At 55.7% G+C, this 18,794-nt stretch overlaps 1 protein-coding gene across 2 annotated transcripts in view; it reads left to right on the top strand.

The window, feature by feature from the left end:
- The first annotated feature begins 1,901 nt into the window (after positions 1 to 1,901).
- The window catches only part of NTRK1 (neurotrophic tyrosine kinase, receptor, type 1), a 21,012-nt gene continuing 4,119 nt past the window's right edge, over positions 1,902 to 18,794 (top strand). Inside the window, exons 1-15 of one of the 2 annotated variants that reach the window (XM_008570283.1) lie at positions 1,973 to 2,233; positions 5,458 to 5,532; positions 5,844 to 5,915; positions 7,556 to 7,624; positions 8,317 to 8,462; positions 8,705 to 8,847; positions 11,095 to 11,227; positions 12,876 to 13,211; positions 13,639 to 13,656; positions 13,819 to 13,874; positions 14,152 to 14,254; positions 14,773 to 14,919; positions 15,338 to 15,468; positions 15,589 to 15,761; positions 18,277 to 18,517. In XM_008570283.1, coding sequence (XP_008568505.1) covers positions 2,022 to 2,233; positions 5,458 to 5,532; positions 5,844 to 5,915; positions 7,556 to 7,624; positions 8,317 to 8,462; positions 8,705 to 8,847; positions 11,095 to 11,227; positions 12,876 to 13,211; positions 13,639 to 13,656; positions 13,819 to 13,874; positions 14,152 to 14,254; positions 14,773 to 14,919; positions 15,338 to 15,468; positions 15,589 to 15,761; positions 18,277 to 18,517 — 2,055 coding nt within the window. In that variant the 5' untranslated portion in view covers positions 1,973 to 2,021. Of the gene's footprint in view, positions 2,234 to 5,457; positions 5,533 to 5,843; positions 5,916 to 7,555; positions 7,625 to 8,316; positions 8,463 to 8,704; positions 8,848 to 11,094; positions 11,228 to 12,875; positions 13,212 to 13,638; positions 13,657 to 13,818; positions 13,875 to 14,151; positions 14,255 to 14,772; positions 14,920 to 15,337; positions 15,469 to 15,588; positions 15,762 to 18,276; positions 18,518 to 18,794 lie in introns of both variants that reach the window. The other variant, XM_008570277.1, reaches the window with a different exon arrangement.

Here is an 18,794-nt window from a genome sequence, read left to right as displayed (position 1 = left end):
GTGACACAGGGTTCAGAGCAAAAGGCAGGCCAAGAGGTTGGCCAACGCTGAGGGTAGAGCAGAAGCCCAGGAGCGCTCCTGAGGAGGCCAGCGGGGTCCCGGGGCGCGCATATCCGACAGAGGAGTCTGCCCGGATCACTCGATCCCTCCAGCGTGTTGGCTCCCAAGCGCCAGCTGGCCGAGCAGCAGTATCTCCCGGGGCGAACACACAGGGGCAGCGTCCAACTCCCGCCCACCCCGCCCTCAGTCGAAACCGATTGGTTTGAGGGGACCTCTCAGTTTTCTCCGCCCCTCCCGCCAAGCCAAAATATTTAGCCTGACAACTGAGGGGGACCAGGACTGTTGGGGAAATAAGGCCAAAACACGAACAGGGGTGAGGAGGCCAAGAACGGAGCTCCCCCCACCCCGCTGCAGCTGCGGTGGGTTTTCTCTGCCCCGCTCCCCGCGCTGCACACTTCCAAGTGGGGCCGTACCACCGGAGGGGCAGCCAGCGCCCGGGTCCCCTGGAGAGCGGTCTTTCTATTCGGCCACCTGGTGCCTTGACACCTGTGGGGTAACTTCCAGCAGCCTCGACCAGGCAGAGCGAGCTTGTTGAAACCTGGTGGAAACATGGACAGTGTCTTCTAAATAGTCAAGGCCTTAGCCTCTAGCGAGCCCCTCTCAGCCTTCCAGGGACCCCTTAGCGCAAAGTCTGGTCCCTGCCAAGACTCGTGGTTTTGGCCAAGATCCAACTGAGGGCGATCACCCTTGTCGGATTCCGCCTCTGTCCAGTCATCTGCCTGAACTCAGGCCGCTCGGTCGGTTTCTCTGTGCGTCATTGTCTGGGGGACTTGGGGGCCCATCCATGTTGGGGCCCTGGTGGAGAGGTGAACAGCGCGCCTCTAGGAGGATTTCCTTCACCTGCTCCCTGAGGCCCTTTTCTGCCGCCTCCGAAGAGTCATCCTCCAGGGCTCCTCTTCCCTCTCTCTCTCCTTGGTTTGAGACTGACGGGCTCTTGCAGCCACAAAAGCCGGCGGGGTGGGAGGGGCCAGGACCTGCCCTCTGGTGCCCTGGGTGTTGGGGATCCCGGGGCTTTCCAGTTGCGCAGCCTCCAAGCGCCTACCGGTCCCCAGCTCCACCCGTGGGCGGCTCCCACGTCCGAGGAGCTGGGAGAAGAACTATTAATTTCTCCGCGCAGAAATCGATGCTCTTGTCAGAGCGGCGATCAATGCCAGCCCTGCCCGGGGGCCAGAGCTGGCTGGCCAGGGTCAGGAACTGACGCTGGGACCCGAGGCACCTCGCAGACCGCGCCCGCACCCACCTAACTCTGGCCGGGAGTTCACACCTTTGGGCGCGGGCTTCTAGCGCCACCCTGTGGCCTCTCCTGTGGCGGGGTCTTGGCTCCCCGGACTCTCTTCGGCTGTTTTTAGGCGACGCCTTCCCTTTCTCTGCCCCTTCTGTGTTTTCCTCCGCAGGTTCTGCGTTTGGTCCTTTTGGGCTCCTCTTTCTCTTCCCCCTAGGGTTCAGAGAGTGTTTCCCCTAATACCCCAGGTGACACGCACACTCCCTCAGGCACGCGCACCGTGAGGGGGAAGATCTGAGCCTGGGGGCTGGCTAGTTAGACCTGGACGGCGACCTTTCCCAGGTCCAGTATCTCCCCTTCCCACCAGATGTAAAAGTGCAGCTGCTTTAGACTGGGAGAAACAACGCATCAACGTCCCAGTTCCCCCACCCGGAGCAGACACCTCTGAGGCGTTCTGCGGCGACCTCTCCGTGTCTCCCGGAGCTAGAGGGATCCTGAGGGAGAAGCTGGCGCTGGGGGCCCCCGAAAGGGGAGGGGGCAGAGTTGGGGGCTTCGGAGAGGAGGGGGCTGGGCTGAAGCCGGAGGGGCGGGGCGGGGCCGGGCGGGGGCCACTGGCTCCGCCCTTTCCTGGCCACTGGGTCTTTAACACCGCCCAACGCACATGTCGGGGGAGGCCCGGCAGCGGCAGCTGGGAGCGCACAGAAGGCGGCCCGGCCCGAGTGAGGCGGGAGCCGCTGCGATGCTGCGAGGCGGACAGCGCGGGCACCTCGGCGGGCGCCTCCGGGCTACGGGGCCGGGCAGCCTGCTGGCCTGGCTGATGCTGGCATCTGCGGGCGCCTCACCCTGCCCCGATGCCTGCTGTCCCCACGGCCCCTCGGGGCTGCGCTGCACCAGGGCTGTGGCCCTAGATAGCCTCCGCCACCTGCCAGGCGCCGAGAACCTGACCGAGCTGTGAGTGTCGGGCGAGCGAGGGGCGCGGGGACAGGCGGGCATAGCCGTGCCCCGAGGGCGCGGACTCTCTGCCTGCTTGCTGGGTTAGGTGGGGAGGGCGCGGCGGAAGGTTGGCACCACGCAGCCTTCGGCGGTGCCCCGGCGTTTCTCCGCTGCCGCAGCTGCCCCAGCAAGCCCCGCGGCCACTGCCTCAATGTCGCCTAGGGCTGGGGCGCCGGCTTCGGGGACAGCTAGGGGGATCTCCGTGGTCCAGGTCTGAGAGAGCCGATCCGTCTAGAAGCCGCATCCTGGAGCTCAGCTGGAAGCTCGAGCTCTGTCCCATGGAGGCGAGTGATTAGCTGTGCAGAACCCCTGTTTGGCACCCTCATCACCTTTTCCTTTTTCTAGGGGGAAATCAGTCCCCACCCCCTTCTTTGTCATGACCAGACAACCCCAGCTTTTCCCCTGGAATTGGGAATGGAGCTGAAATTGGTGGGAGGTGGTGGGGAGTCATAGCTTGGGAGTTGAGCCTTTCCCCATTTTCACCATCCCCTGCCCCCAGAACCCCTTGATTTGGATGTGGGAAATGGGAGCCCCTCCTGGCTCCTCTCCCTCCTCATTCCCATCTCTGTTTCCATCTTTGACTCCCTACTTGGGTCAGGGAGTCAGGTCTCTTGCTGAGAGACCCTCCTCCCTTTGGGGTCCCAAACTGGGAGGAATCTCCAGCATTCTGCAGTATTCTGACATCCTGCAGTAATTGGTTACAGAATACTCAAGTACTTTTAGCAGCTGGTGAAACCTATGGGAGTATGCTGTAATAATTGGCCTAGAGGTACTCAAGCATCACATGGTGATGGCTGGAAAATACTTGCATATTCTGTGTGGCTGGCGGGGCCAGCAAGACTTCCAGAAGACGGGGAACTGGTAGAAAATCCTCCTCCTATGGCCTTGGGCTCAGAGGGTGGACAGGAACCCTGGCCTTGCCCTGAAGTGATGGGCTGGAAGGTGTCTGAGGTGGGGGCTGTCACTGTCTGGAATTTACTTGAGCAGCCTGCAATAATTGGCACTGAGTTACTCGGGTATCTCATGGTAATTAACGGGAAGGTATTCAATCTCTTTCTCTAATGGCTCTAGGGAGACCAGGAGGAGAGGAGATGGCCTTGTCTTAGTCTGTGCCTAGGTCTCTGCATGAAGGGTAGGGGCATGAGATCCAGGCTGCTAGTCCCAGTCCAGTCCTCTCATCACTCAGGGCCTCAAACCAGGGTCCAGGCTCCAGAGTGCTCCCCATCAGTGCTCTCATTTCCCAATTCCCTTTGAAGCCCCAAGTGGGTCCAGCCTGGGGCGGGGGTGGGTAGGGGGAGTGGACAGGCCAGGGCCGGGGACTAGGAGACATGCAGGGTGGTGAGCTGAGATGTCCCTCTGGATGGGGCTGCAGCCTGAACCCCCCCTTCCCCCACCTCCTTCTGCACAGTCCCCTCCCTCCTCCCTCACCCACAGAGCTAACGAGGAGATAATGGACTCGAACAGACAGATTGATTATGAATCCAAACGAATAAGGCGGCTTTGAGGCAGCTTTGAGCACACTGCCTGACAGCTCGCGTACACCCTGCTGGTCACTGCATTCTCACCCCTCCCTGGGTCCCTGCAGCTTGAAACCCTCTGGGCAGGAGCTGGGGCGTGGGCAGGACAGGGACCTGCGCTCCCTCAGAGTCACTGGAGGTTACTTCCTAGTAATATTAGGGAACTTAGGACCTGATACCTGGCTGTCATACTTGGGCCAAGGCTGGAAAGGCAGAGGGGGAGGGGTCACTTGGGCTGGTCCTGGTTCCCACCAGTTTGGGAAAGTTGGAGGTAAAGGGGGAGGCTACTGAGAACTAGCAGTGAGTCAGGGGCCTCTGGCATGTGTGGGCACAATGATGTGCCACTGCAGGGCAGCTGAGTTCTGAGGAACTCCCTGGCATGCCAGGTCCAGAAGCTAGGCATGCCCAGGGTGTCAGCTGTCCCCCATCTCCCAATGCCTGGATGTTCTTCTTTCTTGTCTCTCTATCTTGCTTTCTCTGGCTCTCTGTCCTTATCTATTTGTCTCTCTGTCTCCCTTTCCTTATCTGTCTTTCTCCTTGCCTGTCTCTCTCTCTCTCTCTCTCTGCCAGTCTCTTCCTGTCAGTTTCTTTTTCTCCGTGTTTCTGTTTCACTCTTTTTTCTGCCCTTCTGCCCCCGCCTTGCCCCGACATTGAGCCTTTCTATCTCTCTCTCATGGTGTAAGTCAGCCAGTCCCTACCTCTTCTCCCTACCCCACACAATCTGGATCCATCCTCTCATTGTCCCTCTCCTCCTTCCTGGGTCTCTTCTGGGGTACAGAGGGGATCAGGGGTGTCTCTGACTAATAGCCTCTATTCCTCTTGCTTGCTCTGCTGAAAGGCTGGGGGTGGGGAGGATAGGGGTTGTTGCTTGAGTGTGGGGAGGGGGCAGAGAGGGTGGTGTGTGTGTGTGTGTAGCAGTATGGGTAAGTCCAGACAGTGGCCCTTGAGCAGGCATGTTTGGGAACACACACTTGCATGACCACAGGCTTTCTCTGTGCTGGGTGGGGCAGTGGCAGTGATGAGCCTGCGCCCTTTGTGGAAGCAAGTGCTTCAGCATGACCCCCCGTTGTTGAGCATGTGCAGGGGAGACCTGGTATAAACACAGAATAGCAGGCTGAGAATGGACTTGTGTGCTTATGAATATGAATACGCACACACATTCTCATTCATGTGTGTGTGTGTGTGTGCCTGAGGGATGTATGTGAGCTTTGCCTATGTGTGTCCACATGTTAGAGTATGAGCGTGCACACATGCAAGCATGTGTGTCCCTGGATGCACATGTGCTTGTGGGAATGTGGGTGAACATCATCTGTGCATATGTTTATGCCTCTGTGTATGCATGCCCGGGTGTATGTGTGCAAGAGGTGTGTGAGAGTTGTGCGCATGTGTGAGGGTGTGAGGATGAATGCATGCACGTGCATGTGTGTGTTCATGCACACACGTGCATATGTGCCTTGTGAAGAGGCGTGTCTTTGTGCATAAGTAAGCACGTGTGTGTGCATGTGCATGCCCATGCATGTGTGTGTGTACAAGCAGGTCTGTGTGTGTGCATGTGAATGTGCATGAACGCACACGTGCATGTGTGATTGTGAGGGAGGTGGTGGGTGGGCATGCAAACTCAAGTATGGACCTGATCCCTGTGACTCCCATCCCCTCTCCCCACAGCTACATGGAGAATCAGCAGCAGCTGCAGCATCTGGAGCTCGATGACCTGAGGGGCCTAGGGGAGCTGAGAAACCTGTGAGGGGACTGGGGACTGTGCGGATGTCGGACTTAGCATGTGCCCAGGGGACCAGAGGTCCAGGGAGGGCTCAAGGGTCCTAGGGCCTGGGACAACCTGAGAGGCTGAGGACTGAGGGGCTGGGGGAGGTCAGGAAGAAAGTTTGGGGTTCTGAAGGGTCCAGGGGACCCCATAGCTGAGGAAACTATGAAGGGCATGGGCAGGAGTACAGGACTCAGCATTGGGACTGGGGGGCTGGGATGGGCAGACAGAGCCAGGGGCCCAGGATAGCTGAGGAGCTGGGGGCTGATCCTCCTGCACCCCTTCCCAGCACCATCGTGAAGAGTGGTCTCCTGTCCGTGGCGCCAGATGCCTTCCATTTCACTCCTCGGCTCAGTCGCCTGTGAGTGGCTGGGGCTGGGCTGTGGGGGGTGGGGAGGACATCCAGAATTGGGCCACTAATGGACTTGGCCCTCCCTAGGGAACTGTTCTGAGGAAGGCCCCAGCCTGGTCAGGGAAGTGGTCTCCCATTCTCCTGGGGCTTCTCATCTCCTTCAAGGATGGCGATGCTCTCAGCTCTCATTCTGCCAGCTAGAGGGCCTTCTTGCTGTCTCACTTCCATGCTCCCTGCTGCAGGGACACTTCTCATAAGTGCCTGCCCCATCTCTCTTCCCAGGGTTCAGATACATACCAGTCCAAAGGGAGCAAGGGGCTGGAGCAGGACTCCTGGGTGCTGGCTGGGACTCCATTTCCTACTCCCGCTGAAGGGGAAGCATCAACCTGGCCCCTGGGATAGCCTGGGAGCTGGTTTGTCAGATCTGCCCCTCATCTGGGGAGTCACAGCCACCCCCTCTGTAGAGGACAGAGAGGGGCATGGGGTGGGCAAGAAAGATCCTCTTGAGTCCTTGGCAGCCCCTCCCTGGCCTTCTGAGTGTAAGAGGTCAGCCCTCCTGTCCCCCACCATGAGCAGGTGGAGAGGTGAGAAGAGTGGTGGGGCTTGCCATTTATGGAGTTGTGCTGGGTCCTCTAAGCTCTCCACTGTGTCCAGCGATTTAACAAGAAAAAAAATAGTGATATTACATCACTGACTATGTACTGGGGCTTCAGTTAAAAATGTGTACTCAGTGATACTTCACAGTACTTATGTTAGTGAATCTTTGCAATCAACCGAGTGAGAAAGTGTCGTTCCCATTTTATAGATGAGGATTCTGAGAATCAGAGAGGTTTCTGTGCTGAAGTCACACAGCTGTAAGTGGCAGGATAGAACCCAGCTGTACCTGGCTGTAAAGTGGAAAGTGTTTCTGGTCCCCGTGTGTGGGTGCCTCTTCAGCCCAGCCCTCATAAATTCTAGGATGGCTAAGCAAGAAGAGGGGTCAGGCAGGACACTCAGAAACAGAGGGTCCCAGGAGTGGCAGCCTGGTGTAGGGCACAGAGCACTGGGGCTCCTGAACCTCACTGGGCTCGCTCTCTCCAGTTCCACAACTAGGGGGCTGGGAGCTTGGGGCCTTTCCTGCCTGACTTTCCTTAGACCTTGAGGAGGGGCATGAAGGAGGAGCAGGGAGGGGACCTGAGGAAGTACTTTGAGACTCTGAGATCTTTGTAGTCTGTCTGGTAGGGGCAAGGAGTGTGGGAGCCTCGGCCCTCCTCCTCCTGCGCTGGCCCGGTCCTGGGCTCTGTGGGGAGGGGAGAGCACAGATGGAGCCCCTTCCCCCAGCTGTGGCCTCAGCACTTTGCCAGCTGGGGCTGAAGAGGTGGGGGAGGGAGGAGTGGCTGTTCCCTCAGATGCCCCCTTCTTGAGGTCTGGGGAGGGGGTTAAGTGGGGTTAACCCTTGTTGTCCCAGGGAGAGGAGTGGGACTCAAAAAGCCCCCCCCCGCCCCCAGGTACATACACAAGCTGCCTTCCTAGGCTCGTTCTGGTTTCCTGGATTGGGGAGGGACAGCCAGATGTCCACTTCCTCCTCAGCTCCTCCTCTCCCTCACATTGGGTCAGAGTGAGGTCGGGTCGCTCAGGGGGTCTGTCTCACTGTGTCTCAACTCCCTCAGGAATCTCTCCTTCAATGCTCTGAAGTCTCTCTCGTGGAAAACAGTGCAAGGCCTCTCCTTACAGCAACTGTGAGTGTGGGCACTTCCAAGAGCAGGAGCAGCAATGTGTGTGTGATGTGTGTGCTCACATGCACTTGTGTCTCTGTATGATGCTATGTCACTGTGTCTGTGTGGCTCTAGCTGGGGGGAGGGTGTAGCTTTGGGGACTGCATGTTTGGCTGTGAGCTGAGATTAGGGACTGTGTGTATGCCTGTGAACCCTCCATCAAAGCAGAGGCTGCAGGACCATCCATTGAGGGGGTTACTGCCCTGGGGGTGTAGGAGGCTGGGGGCTGGTGGACCCGCAGGCCCACTGCGTGTGCACACAGGCACATGGGATGGGTGGGGAAGCAGTGGTCCATGTGTATTTGGTGGGCACTTAAGGCCTTTGGGTCACTACAGGAGGGTGTGCCCTTCCCTCCTTGTCACTATGCTGAGGGCCCTTGTCTGGCTTGTCACCCTGGGAAACCCAGAGTAAGGGAGCCCAATGCAGCCCCCAGCCAGCTGCCTTCGACTTTCTGCCTTCTGTTTCTTTTAATAACATCTTGCTACTGAGGTCCATGAGAGGAGCCTCTCCCGGCTCCTTCCCTCCCTCCACCTCTAGACCTTCCTAGCTGCCTTCTAACTGCTCCCTCTTACTCCAAGTCTGTCACTCCCTGTGACTCCTCAGGCCGAACACCTGCCCCTTCCCTGACTTTCTCGGTGTACCCCCACACCCACTAGGGACCTGTCGGGGAACCCTCTGCACTGTTCCTGTGCCCTGCGCTGGCTGCAGCGCTGGGAGGAGGAGGGGCTGGGCGGAGTGCGTGAACAGAAGCTGCAGTGCTCCGGGCAGGGCCCCCTTGCCCTCATGCCCAACACCGACTGCGGTAGGTGCTGGAGGTGGCGTAAGTGGGCTGGCAAAGAGAGCGACCTGCTTGCGGAGAGGGCACTGAGCAAGCACCGAAGGGGACTGGGGAACCAGCGTTGGCAAGGGCTGGGGGAAACTGAAGGCTGGGGGGCATTGTCTGGGCTCAAGGTCACTGAGGAGGGTGGGAGAAGGAGCATTCCTGGGGTAGAGTTCTGAGGCCACTCCCAGCTCTAATACCCCTTGGGCATCCTGTGTGGCCAGGTGTGCCCACGCTGAAGGTCCAGATGTCCAATGCCTCTGTGAACGTGGGGGACGACGTGATGCTGCAGTGCCAGGTGGAGGGGCAGGGCCTGGAGCAGGCCGGCTGGATCCTCTCGGAGCTGGAGGAGTCTGCAACGGTGATGGTGAGAAGCCCTTCACCTGCCATACCCCCCAAGAGAGGCCTGGGCAGGGCCCAGGGACAAAGACACTGTGAGGGAAAAGAGACAGTGACATAGAGGGTGACAGATGGACTCATAGATTTAGACCCACAGGGCTCAGGCTCAAGCTGTGGCACACACATACTCTTAGGGTGGGCACTGGCCCAGCAGGGACCCCAGGCTCTGCTGGACTCACCAGAACTTAGACCCCCTCTCAGGAAACATGGTGCTGGCTGTTGGAACTGAGATGGACACATCCTTCCCATCTACCCCCTTTCTAGATAAGGAAACTGAAGCCCAGGGAGGGGGCTGATATCTCTTGTCCTGCACCAGGGCGAGTTCCGGGGCGGGGGCGGGGGGTGTCTTCCGGTTTTTTTCCAGAGATTCTGAAAGCATCCTCTTGGGTGTGTGATGAGCATATCAGTAAAGGAGGCACAGGTCTGGTTCCAGTTCTCTTACTAATTAATTCTGGGAGTGACTTTTGGAAAAATCCCTTAATCTGCCTGCACTTTGGTTTTCTTATCTGTAAACTGAGGAGGTGGACATGATGGCCTTCTGATGTCCTGCCTGCCTCTGGGGCATTCTCTGGCCTCTATCTCTGTTATCCAGACGTTTTTGAGCCTAGGCCTTGCCCTTTGTCCTTAGACTGGCGACAGGCAGCTGAGAGAACCACAGCTGACTCAGGAGGCCTTGTTGACAAGGTCAACAGGGGCTGGCAATAGGCTGTGCCCACCCAAAAAGCTGCCCCCCCCGTGTGGCAGGAGTGGACACACAGGGGCTGGGGGTTGTGAGCCAATGGGACTGGGGGTGTGGTGTTCAGTTCGGAGGCCCTTACTTTGGAAAGGGAGCCATCTCCAGAACTGGAGGCCCCTGGAACCATGTTGAAGGAGGAACCACTGGAGCCCTGAGCAGGGGGGCCCAGACATGGTAGAGAGAAACTAGCCAAAGGTGCCCAGAGTGAGTAATGGAAAGGGGACAAGACAGAGGCCATGCCCCTGAGTGGAGAGATCTTAGATCAACTGTTTTGGGAAATTCCAGACTTTTTCTTTCTCTTTGGAAGATTTATATGTTTGCTACCACCTGCGTTTTCTAGAAACTTTCTATAGAAAAGTCACACCCTAACTGGGTTAAATGGAGGGAAAAAGAAGCTGGTCCCTGTCAGTTAGGAGAGTGAGGGATGGCAGAGCAGCTCCAGTGGAAGAGTTATTGGGGAGCCAGACCCCAGGGTGACTGGAGGAGATAGGACAGCTGAGGGAGGCTTAAGGCAGGGCAGGACTTCCCCATGAGGTGGCTGGAACCCAGAGCTTGCACAAAAGGCTGTGGCGAGCTTCTGGAATCTTTGAATGCACATATTCCAGCGGAAGCCCAGGGAAATGGCACCTCCTCTACTGTGTGTTCAAGGGATTCAACGTTTATGAAATTTCCAGATAAATGAAGTTTTTCTACCTCTTCACTTATTTTCATCATCTCATGAAAATAGCTTCCTAAAATGTCAATCATTTTGTCCCCTATTCAGCTTACAGAATCAAAAAAACTCCATAAAACCCATGGTTCAGCAAGAGTGACAGTTGTCTTAATGTCCTATAACCTACACAAGACACGTCCACAGTTTCTTAGGAAGAGCATCTGGAGCTGATTCAGTCTTCTGATGGTGATTCAGAATCAAGTCACTTTGCTTCTCTGGCCTCGCTTAATTGTCTTCACTGGCCAAAGAAGGTGCTGCTGCTACTGCTTCTAGCTGCTGCCCAGTCATCAGCACCCTCTCTTTGTTTCTGATCTTCCTTGGGCTGAGACTAAGTTTGTTAGAACCATGTGTGGGTCAAACAAGAATGAATGGGCGGTGAGGCCCTAGCTGGTTCTCCAATGAGCTGAGTGTGAATTTGGTACTTGGGATGTGTGACATCTGTTTAGCTGCTCAGATGGGTGGTTTTAGTTTTGGTTTGGCCTATTTTAAGGTTATTGGCTATGTCTTAGATTTTTCAGATCATTAAATAAGTGCTCCAGGAGATAGTCTACAAACAAGCTCAAAAGGAGGAGGGCCGTTCTCTGCTGTATTTTCTCCCACCCCCCTCTCCCTCCTGTCTCCCTCTCCCCCACCGCCACCCTCTTCTCCTTTCCATCTGGAGCTGGAGGGGCTCCTCAAAGACATCAGCTCCAACTGCCTGCCCCCAGCCCTCAGTCCCAAGCTGGTTGAAGCTCTTCCTGATTTTCCCCCTCTCTTCCCTGACCCAGAAATCTGAGAGTCTGCCATCCCTGGGGCTGACGCTAGCCAGTGTCACCAGTGACCTCAATAGGAAGAACGTGACATGCTGGGCGGAAAACGATGTGGGCCGGGCTGAGGTCTCTGTCCAGGTCAACGTCTCCTGTGAGTCTCAGTGACTGCCCCTGCACACCCTCCCCCACTCGTCTCTTCTTCCCTGAAAAGAGGATGTAGGGTGGGGGCTGGAGGAAAGGTTGGGATGTGTGTCTCCACAGCTGCTCCCTTCCAGCTGTTTCCAGATTCCCATGAAAACCTGATCCTTCGGGGGACATCCTGGGGGCTCATCAAGGCCCGAGGGGTGGAGATGGATTTCTTTCTGGCCCCCTGCCCAAGGCTTGGTACCTGAGGCCCTCAACACCAGCTGCTGGGCAGTTCCCACTGCTCCAAAGTACTTCTTGGTGCCCATCCCGCCTTGGGCCCTTTGCTCTGCATCCTAGTTTTATTTTTTATTTTTATTTTATTTATTTATTTAAAAAAAAAATTTTTTTTAAAAGATGACTGGTAAGGGGATCTTAACCCTTGACTTGGTGCTGTCAGCACCATGCTCACCCAGTGAGCTAACCGGCCATCCCTATGTGGGATCCGAACCCGTGGCCTTGGTGTTATCAGCACCGCACTCTCCCGTGTGAGCCACAGGCCGGCCCCTGCATCCTAGTTTTAAAAGAGGAAATTCCCCTCCTGAGCTCCTCTTCAGTCTTGCTGCCTAATTTCTCTAGGTCCGCCAACAAATTATCTTAAATCTTCTACTTTATATCATTTCTCTTCTTTTATTGTGAGATATACATTAAAACGTGCATAAAACATATACACTTTAAACAATAATTACTCTTACCGGCACTTAGCAGACCCCCGTACCTGTCCCCATCCCTCTCCCCCACCTCATCCCGACTTTTGTGCTAACCGTTTTTTTCCTTTTAAAATAACTTTACATACGTATGCTTGCCCATCAATGTAGTTTAGTTTCTCCTGTTCTTGTGCGTTACGTAAATGGAATCATATTGCATGTATTATTTTGTGTCTAGTTTCTTTTCTTTTTTTTTTTTTATTTTGGCAGTTGGCTGGTTTGGGGGTCTAAACCCTTGACACCATGCTCTAACCAGTTGAGCTAACCAGCCAGCCTGTGTCTAGTTTCTTTCACACAACATTGCATATGTAAAATTTATCCAAGTTGATGGAAATAGCTATATAGTTCGTTCAATTCACTGCCAGATACTATTCCATTACATGAATGCTGGCTGGAATTCCGGTATAAATTGTGTATGGTTATACAAACATATACTTTTCCTCCTATTATTGAGTGGCCTTTTCTTTTTCCAGGCTCGTTCTATTTCAAATCCATGTCTTTTACCAAAAAGTTTTTAACTCTGTATTTTTTGCTCGTTTGATTTTTAGGCCCCTCGCCCCATCTTCTTAAGCTTGATTACACTTTATTTTTCTAGATCCCTTATTCAAAAGACTCCATATTTAATTGCCATAAGCTGGCACCCCACTTCTCTATGGCTGTTCTTTATTTATTTTAGGCTCACCACTTAAACTCTGTAAGCCTCTGAATTTTATATGCCTGCTGCCAGATTTATTTATGATCTACTGTCAGCTTTCTACAAAACGCCTCTCCTTGTGAATTTCACAGGGCCTGCTGGCCCGTTTCTCTTAGGCCTGATTTCTGGTTCCGCCCTGCACCGGACTTGTCAGGTCTGCGGGGTTCCCTCTGGCTGTCCCCTGAATGCTGGCTGTTGCTCTCTCCGGCCCGCAGTCCCGGCCAGCGTGCAGCTGCACCAGCCAGTGGAGCAGCACCATTGGTGCATCCCCTTCTCTGTGGACGGGCAGCCGGCGCCCTCTCTGCGCTGGCTCTTCAATGGCTCTGTGCTCAACGAGACCAGCTTCATCTTCACAGAGTTCCTGGAGCCAGCAGCAAATGAGACTGTGGAGACTGTGCGGCACGGCTGCCTACGCCTCAACCAGCCCACCCATGTCAACAATGGCAACTACACACTGCTGGCTGCCAACCCCTCTGGCCAGGCCGCCGACTACGTCATGGCTGCCTTCATGGACAACCCTTTCGAGTTCAACCCGGAGGACCCCATCCCTGGTGCGAGAGCCATCCTGAACCCCGCCCCCAGTCCCAGGCACCTCCTGGGGTGGAGATCCAGGTGTCCAGGGAGGCCTGGCCCACTTCTTGCTATGACCCTGATCCCAGAAGTTGGAGTGTCTGTTCCCAGACAGAAAGGAGCCTGGAGTCCTGGTGTCCAGCTCTGTGCTGGCCTTCTTGTCCCACACCCCCAAGCCAGGACTTCTGAACCCCTGAGCTATTCCATTCACTGGGGCTGGCTGAAGAGAGAGCCATGCACCAGGGCACCCGTGGCCCAGCTGGAGAAAGGCTGAGTGCATCTCCTTGAGGTCTAGCAGCCCCACCCCTGTCCCACTCCCACCCCCAAAGGGATGAGTCCCAGAGGGGGCAGGGGACTCACTGCTTTCCTCCTCCATCTGACTGCTTTCTCTCCTCCCTGTTGCTGCAGTCTCCTTCTCGCCAGTGGGTGAGTAGCCCAGGCTGGGAGGTAGGGTCTTTCTGGTCCCTGGAGCTGAGGCTGGGTAGAGCTGACCTAATCCTTAGTGGCCAGCTAGGGCCAGGGCAGGGAGTTGCTGGAGGAGATACTGTGTGTGCCAAGGCCCACCCTTCCTTCCCTGTGTCCCAACAGACACTAACAGCACATCCGGAGACCCAGTGGAGAAGAAGGACGAAACACCTTTTGGGGTGAGCAAAGGAAATAGAGGCTTGTGCAGCTTTGCAACTGAGAGGCTGGGCTAGAGGCTCATCTGCATGTCATTTTCTGGTCAGAGCAGGGAGATCACTAGAGTCTGGCCTGAGCTCTGTCAGCCACCCTCACAGCTACTGCAGAGGTCCCCAGGGGAGGAGGAGGCAGGGCTGGGGGCCTGGCTGTGGGCTGCTATGCAGGATGGAGAAACGGCTTGCTATGGGGAGCTCTGAGAGTGCAGGAGAAGCCCCTGGATCTAACCATGCCCACCCCCAGGTCTCGGTGGCTGTGGGCCTGGCTGTCTTTGCCTGCCTCTTCCTTTCCACACTGCTCCTTGTGCTCAACAAATGTGGACGGAGAAACAAGTTTGGGATCAACCGTGAGTGGGGGGTGCTGCAGAGGGCTGTCTGTCTGTCTTACTGGCTTTTTTTCCTACTGGCTCTTCCTGCCTCTGTCTCTGTATGGGGGGTCTGTGCACACACAGAGTTCTAGGGTGTGTGAGTGTGCTTGGGTTACAGATGAGGGGCTGGCTGTGGGGCTTGTGAGTGTGTGTGTGTGTTGGGGCTGCTGCTGGGGTAGTTTCAGAGGTAGCAGCTGCTAATTGGTGGCTGGATTGTAGTCAAACACTAAGTGGGTCTGGGAGGTCTGGGATCTGCAGGGGGGGCAGTGGGGGAGTTCTTTGGTGCCCATGGGGCCAGGGGTTGGACAGGAGCCAGACAGAGAGAGGCCATGGTGCCTCCCCTTCTCTCTGCCTGCTGTCTCGCTCCCTAGCTCCCCTGTCCCACCCCTGAAAGCTATAAGGTGAGGGTGGCCTGGTACCCTGCAAGCATGGGTGGGCAAGGGCCAGGATATATGCCTAAGCTGTGACCCCTTCATGTGGTTGTGTCTTCTCCCCAGGCCCAGCTGTACTGGCTCCAGAGGATGGACTGGCCATGTCCCTGCATTTCATGACATTTGGTGGCAGCTCTCTGTCCCCCACCGAGGGCAAAGGCTCTGGGCTCCAAGGCCACATCATTGAGAACCCACAATACTTCAGTGATGCCTGTGAGGGGCTACACTGGGTCAAGGGTGGGGGTGAATGTGTGTGTGTGTGTGTGTGTGTGTGTGTGTAGAAGCCCTGGGCCAGCGCCCTTGCCTGCCCCAGGCCTGAACAGTCCCTCCCACCCTCCCCACCCTGATCCCAACTATAGCAGATCCTCCTTAGGCTGAGATCAGCCTGCCTCCTGACTGCAGTCCCCACTTAGGGCCACAGCTAGCCCATACCATGTTCTCTCTAAGCAGATGCAGCCCCACACCATGACACGGGGCTTGGTGAAGGAGTGAAGTCTGAGTTTCAATCCCCATCCAACCCCTTGGCTGGGTACCCTGTGCAGCACAAAGCCCTGCTAGACAGTCCCGCCTTTCCCACTGCCCCATCCCTCCCAAGACTGGGGATCCATCTGATCCTGCAAGCCCCTCCCAGGTGTTCATCACATCAAGCGCCGGGACATCGTGCTCAAGTGGGAGCTGGGCGAGGGTGCCTTTGGGAAGGTCTTCCTTGCTGAGTGCCACAACCTGCTGCCTGAGCAAGATAAGATGCTGGTGGCTGTCAAGGTGAGATGTGGCCATAAGGTATTTCTAGCCTGGGTCCACACCTCCCGGAGCTGCGGTGTGGGATGCTAGGAGGTGAGGACTGAGCCCCCACTCAGTTCCATCCCTGCCCCTGCCATCCAGGCGCTGAAGGAGGTGTCTGAGAGCGCTCGGCAAGACTTCCAGCGTGAGGCAGAGCTGCTCACCATGCTGCAGCACCAGCACATCGTGCGCTTCTTCGGCGTCTGCACTGAGGGCCGCCCTCTGCTCATGGTCTTTGAGTATATGCGGCATGGTGACCTCAACCGCTTCCTCCGGTATGAGCACCTGGTGGCCCCAGTGCAAGCCCCTCGCCTCTGTTACTGAGCCCTGTCTTCCCTTCCCTACAGGCATATTCCTGCTTGTTTGTCAAACTGAGGGGGGGACACCAAGAAGGATCCGGAAGGCACAGTTCCTACCCCCAAGGAACTCTGAGGGGCTAGAGGAGGCAGATGTGTGAATGTACAGACAGTCTGTGTGAAGGACAGTGTGTCAGTAGGCAGCTTGCACTAGCAGAGGCTGTGAGCTAAAACTTCAGGATGGGTGGGCTTTGCGGAGGGTCTATGTGCATTTGTGTGTGTCACGAAGAAGCAGGCCCGCAGAAGGTGGCGGTTTAGATAACTACAATAACAGGAACAACAACAACAAACATTTATAGGCACTTTCTAAGTTCCAGGCACATGTTTTTATATATTTTACAATTCATTCCTTTTTTCTGTTGGTGGCTGGCCGGTAAGGGGATCTGAACGCTTCACCTTGGTGTTGTCAGCACCAGCACCAGCCCTACGATTCATTCTTATTTCGAGTCTATGCGCTTGTACATATATATCTTATACAATAATGTAAAATATTTATTTTTTATAGTCTCCAAGAATATGTGGTAATTTATACTTGAAGAAAGTTACAAAAAATTCATTTCTTTGGCTTTGGACCGAACAACTTTGATAATGTTTATTTATTTGTACTGATAATTTTAATAACTTTCTAAGAAGTATGCCTGTTTTACAGATAAGGATTAGAGAGGTTAAGTGATTTGCCCAAGGGGGTATGTGACCCTAGGCAGAGCCCCTGCTCTCAACCCCTGACAGTGATGGTCACATGTTTCCTGTGAGATCACCCCCTGTGAGGATGGGACAGTGTTAGGCAGGGAGAGGACCAGAGTTTGGAATTGGCTGCCACTTACTGGCTAAACCTTCTTTGCTGATAGCTTTCCTCTCTGACCTCACTTTCCCCACCAGTAGCAGAGATGTCGAGGGCTGTGGTTCTGGATGAGAAAGCACTGTGTGGTTGTCCAGGCGATGGTCATTGTCTGATCCCCAAACACCCCCTTGGGAGTCATGGGTCATTCATGCAGCCAGGCTGCAGAGTTCAGCAAAGAGAGACCTTGAGTCTGACTTACCCTGTGGATTAGGGGAGCCAATGGAGGGTGTGGAGCAGGAGGGAGGCGAGACCAGACTGAGGTTGAGTGCGGAGGTAGATTGGCATGGAAGAACCTGAGTCAAGAGAATGCCAGAGAAGAGCCCGAGGGGAGCCAATGGAGGGTGTGGAGCAGGAGGGAGGCGAGACCAGACTGAGGTTGAGTGCGGTGGTAGATTGGCATGGAAGAACCCGAGTCAAGAGAATGCCAGAGAAGAGCCCATATCCTTGCTCACGAGACACAGTATGGGCTCAGTGCTGGTCTCGAGGGATACAGGCCAGAGAGATGCCACTCTCTGGGCCCAGGCTGTGGGAGAAGTGGCTCTAAATGCTGGATGGAACACTGGGAGAGTCAAAGGAAGGAATCATGAATGTGCTTAGATAAGTCTGGAGGACTTCCCCTAGGAGGGACCCTCCGTTCCTTCTCCCTTCTGGGCCTTTGCACTTCCGGTTCCCTCTGCCTGCTACACTGGGCCTCCCTCCCAGCCACTTCACCCTCCCCCGCCCCCTTCGAATGGCTTAACCATTTCCCCTCAGGACTTGAGTCTCAGTTTAGATGTCCCATCCTGCAGGAAGCCTTCCCCGCCTTCTTCCATCCCCACCCCTAGTGCCCATCCGGTGCCTCTCACGCTACTCTGCTGTGACCTGTTTATCTGCATCATACTCTGCACTGCAGCTCTGGTGCTTGGCACGTTGGAGATGTTTAACAGAAACCTGGTGTAAATGAGTGAGGAGAAAGCCAGCCAGTAGGAAAGAGCATTCCTGGCAAAGTGATCTGCTCAGACAAAGGTCCAGAAGAAGGAATATTGGGGAATGGAGATGAGTGACCAGGAACCAACCTGGAGTGGGGGCTGTGGGGAGGAGGAGAGCATCTTGAAAACTTTCAGAAGGAAGGAAGACCCCACAGAAATGGCTGGATACTGAGGGCAAAGATGAGAGAGACACAGAAATCAAGGATGACTCCCAGGTTTCAGGCACAGAGCCCAGGTCGGGGAGGTTCCCTTCACTGAGGCAGGACAAGCTTGGGGGAAAGATATTGAGCTCAGATTAGCAAAAGTTGAGTCTGAAGTGCCCTTGCCAAGGGACATAGAGGTCAGTGGGCAGCTGCATGCTGGTGTTGGAGTTCAAGGGGGCTGCCTGAGAGGAAGGCACGGATATGGGCAATGTGGAATGTCTGTGGAAGCCCTGGAGGTGGGCACACCTGTTCTGACCCCCCATCCCAGCCCCTCCAGACAGCTGCCTCCCCAGCTCTTTCCTTCCTCCATTTCTGGCCCGCAGTCTCCTGGTCCATCACACCCAGCTCCCTGGGATCCCCTTCTTCAGGCTCCTGGTTGTTCTATTCTCCCAGCGCCTCCCTTCTCCCCCTCTCTTTCATAGGTCCCACGGGCCTGATGCCAAGCTGTTGGCTGGTGGGGAGGACGTGGCTCCAGGACCCCTGGGCCTGGGGCAGCTGCTGGCCGTGGCTACCCAGGTCGCTGCGGGGATGGTGTATTTGGCGGGTCTGCACTTTGTGCACCGGGACCTGGCCACGCGCAACTGTCTGGTGGGTCAGGGACTAGTGGTCAAGATCGGCGATTTCGGCATGAGCAGGGATATCTACAGCACCGACTATTACCGCGTAAGGGTCTTCCCTCCCCAGCCTCTCCCCCGGCATCCAAACTGCAGACACCCTGGATCCCTCGTCGGCCCGGAGCCTGCCCTTACCAGGCATGCCCTCCTCTTCCTCGGGCGGCATGGGGTCTGAGACTCTCTGGCTCTGGTTTCTAACCCCTCTCCTACCTCCTCGGCACCCAGTGGAGGAGGGTCTCTCTCCTCCGCTATCCCGATGGAAACAGCACCGTAGGTTTTTCCCTCTTAGGAGAGCCACCTCTATTTATTTATTTATTTATTTATTT

The sequence above is a fragment of the Galeopterus variegatus genome, unplaced genomic scaffold (genome assembly GCF_000696425.1).
Source record: "Galeopterus variegatus unplaced genomic scaffold, G_variegatus-3.0.2 Scaffold33, whole genome shotgun sequence".
NCBI classification, from domain to species: domain Eukaryota; kingdom Metazoa; phylum Chordata; class Mammalia; order Dermoptera; family Cynocephalidae; genus Galeopterus; species Galeopterus variegatus.
The sequence above is the reverse complement of the archived record's forward strand: the minus strand, read 5'-3'. Positions and strand labels throughout refer to the sequence as shown.